A 5,290-nucleotide genomic window follows, 5' to 3' on the forward strand; every position below is an offset into this window, starting at 1 on the left:
CCCAGGCCCTGTGAGGATAAATATCCTTTCTAGTGCTGTATGCTCCGTGTTTACACACCTCCATCCCCTTTACACTAACTCCCCCTCCCCACACACACGCACACGCTCACACACACACACACACACACCCTCATCCACCCCTCCATTTATCCACCCCCCCCATCCCCCCCTCCCTTCCCTCTACCCTCTGCTTGGCCAGTGTGCAGTGGTGCAGTGCTGTTAGCTGCTGCTATCTTCACCCGCCCTGGTCATCACTCCACTTACAGCTCCCACACACACACACACACACACACACACACACACACACACACACACACACACCTTTAACGGGTGAATTTTAAATCTCACAAAGTTGGGGAGTCGCTTCCTTTCTGTGGCGAGAGGCTGCAAGGACAGACTCGTGATCTGAGCTCGTTTAGCCTCATTTTCAATAAAATAGAAAAGAGGGCAGTGCTTTACGTTACGGGACGATCATTTTTCCTATATTTTCCAGGATCATTTCTCCGTATAATTGTGTCTCATTTAATTAAATGAATGTGTAAAAATTAGAATCTTGTCCATTTGCATTCGCTTTAAAAATACAATTCAACATTTATAGAGAAAAAAGTTTCCAATAATGACAGAATGATTTATGAATATTTAGCTCTGAGCTTTCATTTCAAAGGAAATCCTATTTTCCTTATAATTAGACCCAAAAACCCCACAGTTCTCACCTGTAAAATAAACAGAAAGTAGGGAAACCAAACATAGCATGGCGTCTCCTTCAGCTTCAGTCAGATCTGTTTCTCACTCATTTTTTTTCACTTTTCCTTCTTTATTCCCTCCAAAAAAGAAAAAAAGAGTTTTTGCAGAAGGAAGAAGAGGCAGAGATCAAGGGCAGGAAGGTGCCCTCGTCCTCCTCTGTGTTAAACTGGGTCCCAGGCAGTTTGAGTACAGTACAGTGCGGCGCTGGCCCATATTCTATATATAGAAGTTCTCCTTTCAGACTGAGTTGGAACAGGGTGAAATGGGTCGGATGGCTGGACAACCCGAGGTCCTTGCCCTTGATTTTTTTTTTTTTTTAAATTCCAGGACCCTGGGCTGTCTGGAAATCCACTTTCGTAGGTCAGCTCAGGCGCCATTTAAAAGAAAGTAGAAACACACCTGCAGAACGCCTCGGCTCCGTTAGAGGAGGAGGGGTCTTTAGGCCGTTACAGTAGCACAAGCTGCCCAGGTACGTTTCCTGAAGCACGGAGGGTGAGCTCTCGCACGGCGCAGGATATTTTCCGAAACGCTCCCGGTGATGAGCACACGTCGGTGCGGGTGGTGGGATGCAGCTGGAATGTGACACGCACGCCATTAAATGTCACCAATAACCCGATGCAATAACCCGCTGCTGCGACAAGTGTTTTTTAACCTGGCATGAGGCGTGAAAGGCGACACCGCTTTTTTTGGCCTTTCCACCAAGTCACCTTGCATGTTAAAAACTGAGTGAGCGTGTGTGTGTGTGTGTGTGTGTGTGTGTGTGTGTGTGTTAGAGAGAGATTTGAAGTGTGTGATTATTTGTTCGAAGAGTTAATTTCCAAAACCCTTTCTCCTTAAACGACCTGTTCCCAGTGTTGTTGCACTGAATACAAATTGGCGACGCCTGACGTGTCTGACACTTTGAGATTGATTTCCTGCTGTGACAGTGAACCGTGACAAGACAACAAAGGCTGACACATCGTTTCTCTGTGATTCGTGACTGATCTCGAGTCATTTAGGTTCAGTTTTAATGACACAAATTGAAACCAATCACGGCCTGAAAGGTTGGAAATCAACCTGAAAACACATGATTTGCTTTGGAAAATGGTCAGTGATGATAGAAAGTGTTCGGTTCTGGATCTGGTCTGAAGGATCCACTTAGGATTTAAGATCAGCAAGACACGGTTAAGTATCTGTCAGTGCAGGGAGAATATTTCATTCTGTTTCTAATGTTTTCTAAAATAAGATTTCTTTATTTATGTTGATGTTGAAATGACAGATTTTTAGTTCTAAAATATGTAAAAAAAAAATTATTCAATTCAACTTTATTGTCATCGGTCTTAACGACAACAAAACATAGCATGACTTGATAACCTGGAGATCTTTTATTTTGGAGGGTTTTTTTTTTTTTTTTTAAAGAAGTCAAAATAAAAGCCTCCATCAGTAATTTTTTTAGTATAATTATTTTAATAATTTTTTGATGTTTCAGACATAATTTAGCTTTTTTCATGTGGTTTCTAGAAATAAGTTTTTGCATTTTGAACAATAATAAAAAATAATTCCAGAACATTCTTGAAATTAATTGGAGATTGAACCAGGTTGAAATTATTTCCTGACTTGAGTGGTAGATATTTTTTTGCACTAATTAAAACACAAAATTAGTTGTTTTTTTTAAGGACTCAGTAACAGAATCATTGATTTGACGAGATGTAGAGTTTGAAAGTGCAGATCATGTGCAGTCATATTATAAAAAATGATGAAGGTAAAAGGTTTTGGAAAGACTCTTCCTGTTGTGATCGGCCGGAGTGACTGAGTGTTATTTCACGTGCAGGCTTCTCTGCACTGCTGCCGATCACTAACTGATCACATGTCCACTACTGTCTGTGTGTGAACATCCGCACAGCACGCTCTAAGCCCCTCCCCCTCCCTCCTCCCCCCCTCTTCCTGTCTCTCCACCAGTCCACAGTCCCACAGCCCACCTTCTCCATGCCAGTCACCGTGCCAGTATCCAATCAGAACGCGGCGGCGGCGGCAGCCCTCCAGTTCAGCAACAACCCCGGCGGCGCCCTGGTCACCACCACCTCCTTCGTCACCTCCACCCTCACAGACCCCCGCCTCCTGTCGCCACAGCAACCAGCTCTGCAGAGGAACACCGTGTCACCAGGGTTACCACAGCGACCAGCCAGTGCAGGTAAGAGATGGGGTTAGAACGAGGTGGACCGCTTTGGTTAGAGCTGTGAACGGCACGTTTGCAGTCGTGTAAATCAACAATCTGTGATGAATATCTAGCTTCAGTTCTCTCAGCTGCTGATTGGTAAAACCAGTTCATTATAGCTTTTCCATCTGCAGCTCTAAACGCTCCTCTCCCCCCTGAAAACCCCTCTAATGCAGAGCAGCTGATGAGTTCTGCATCTTAACAGCAGCACGACATAAAATGAAGAAAAAGAAAAAAGCTCCACTGACAAAAACTTCTTCAAAAGAAAACAGAAGAAAAAAGACTGCGCCGCCCACACAGTTTGATTGACAGGTGTTGTCTGGTGGTGCAGAAACGGCAAAAGGAGACGGTGTTTGGGGGAAAAAATGAAAGAAATTCAGCTTTCTGTTTAATGATTATAAAAGGAGAGGTTGACATTTTTTTCAATAGTCACATGTCGACATCAGACGGTCACTCTGATTGTTCCTCCTGTCGATACTGGCTGCAAACAGCAAAGATTTAGACACACATCACTGAAATTCAGGGATCTGTTTGCAGCCAGGAGGAAGAATAACAGTGACCTGTAACACTCTTATATAAGAGCATGTAAGTGTTGTATGAAGACAGATATTGTGTGTGTGTGTGTGTGACGACTCATCCTTTAAATTTAAATGTGGATTCTCTGTTAATTTATTGCCCTCATCTCTTCCATAGAGAACAGTGACAATAAGACTTGCTAGGTAGCATTAGCAGTTAGCAGTTAGCTTCAAAGCCTCTAGAGGACAGAATAATGTGGGCAGCATTTTCTTGTAATAATACCAAACTAGGTTAAAGAACTTCTTATTATAATCCATCTGATAAAAAAACCTCACAGTTTTAAGAATGTTGTTTTAATTAGATGATTTTATAGATATACTGTCGTTAACCTCTGAAGTTGAATTTCAATAGATTCTTAACTTTAAGAAAAAAAGACTACATTTCTCAGAGGGTGAGTCACCACCTTACACATTACTAATGTCTGTCACACATTGTACTTAATTGATTTAATTAATCACACATTGAAAAGGGACTTTAAGGTAACAAGACAAGAAATCGTTAAAGCTGCTCCAAAAGTTGCTTAATGATGTCATACTCCAATTAGCATAATCATGACATCATTATGTCGTATTACATCCTGCAAAAGGCATTTAGAGGTGCCCCCTGCCCCCGAGCTCTCTTTTACAGAAAGTAAGTAAAGTTTGTCCCAAAAGTCACAAGATCTGTCATCGCCCCCACTTCCTTCATCACCTCCACCCTCACACACACCCTCGCCCCCGCCTCCTGTCGCCACAGCAACCAGCTCTGCATAGGAACAATGTGAAACACCAGAAGAAAAAAAAAGTTCTCACAAGTCGGCAAATCTAGTGACAAAGGTGCTAAGTTGACAACACAGCCTGTAAGAGTGGGGAAACTCCAGCAATCAGCCGGTTGGCCAATGGTGTAACTTCGTCACTCAGTCACTCAGTCAGCCACCGACATCCGTGTTTCTTGGTCTGGCCTACACTCTTCTGCTGGAAATGTGGGTCATATTTAGTCGAATGCCAACAGCGGCATCTGTCAACCCGTCATGTCGTGTGTATATTTGACTCATATCCCTGTTTAAACCTGTGGCTGTCAGTACAGTGTGCGTGTGTGTGTGTGTGTGTGTGTTTGTCCTAGTTTTTGCAGTTTGTCGTCAGAATTTTTCCAAACTGTTGCAAACACTTTCTGACCGACGCACAAACGGTCTAGAGTCCAATCTTCTTTACCTGTCAAAGTGCCGATTGCTAAAACGTCTCTTCCAGCTGAAATAATTTGAGCCGCCGTCTACGGACCACGGTTGTCATGGCGATGCAGTTAGTTGAAGACACGTTTCACAAGTCGTGGCAGGTGTTATTTTCGGTTTATGTAACGACTGTGTTTTGTGGAGAATTTCTCCGCGTTGACGAGCAGCAAAACGACCACAGAAGAAAGTCTGAGTCTGGAGTATTGATGTTCTGTCTACCCAGCATGCTCGGTTACCTGTCAGTCTGGGTAACTCCTGTTTGCTCAAGTAAGTGCACACTGCCGTATAATGACAGAAATCCATCATTTCTTTGACTGGTACACTCCTGTGTGCGCCTGCTGCCTCTGTGTGGCAAACCAATCCTTCACCCTCTGACTAAAAGGATTTGTGCCCCATTTTTGCGTCTCAGACAAGGTTACTTATCGAGCTTTGTTCCGACCAGTATAATCTCATTGTAAGTCAGAATTAGGTGATGTAACGCGCAACAAATGCATTACAGCATCTTTCATAACATGCCGTTCTCCAAAGGCAGGAGGGTTTCACATAGCAGTAATGGACGCCCCCCCTCC

General features: G+C 43.4%; 1 protein-coding gene across 7 annotated transcripts in view; it reads left to right on the forward strand.

Annotated features, from left to right (window-relative positions):
* Window positions 1–5,290, forward strand: part of mef2d (myocyte enhancer factor 2d) — a 98,242-nt gene that overhangs the window by 70,044 nt on the left and 22,908 nt on the right. For all 7 annotated transcript variants that reach the window (XM_087178728.1, XM_087178723.1, XM_087178727.1 and 4 more), the window contains one exon: window positions 2,683–2,914. In XM_087178728.1, coding sequence (XP_087034854.1) covers window positions 2,683–2,914 — 232 coding nt within the window. The remainder of the gene's footprint in view (window positions 1–2,682; window positions 2,915–5,290) is intronic.

The sequence above is a fragment of the Seriola lalandi genome, unplaced genomic scaffold (assembly GCF_002814215.2).
Source record: "Seriola lalandi dorsalis isolate HSWRI2012SDOR001 ecotype SW California unplaced genomic scaffold, Sedor1 jcf7180002054720, whole genome shotgun sequence".
Taxonomy (NCBI): Eukaryota; Metazoa; Chordata; class Actinopteri; order Carangiformes; family Carangidae; genus Seriola; species Seriola lalandi.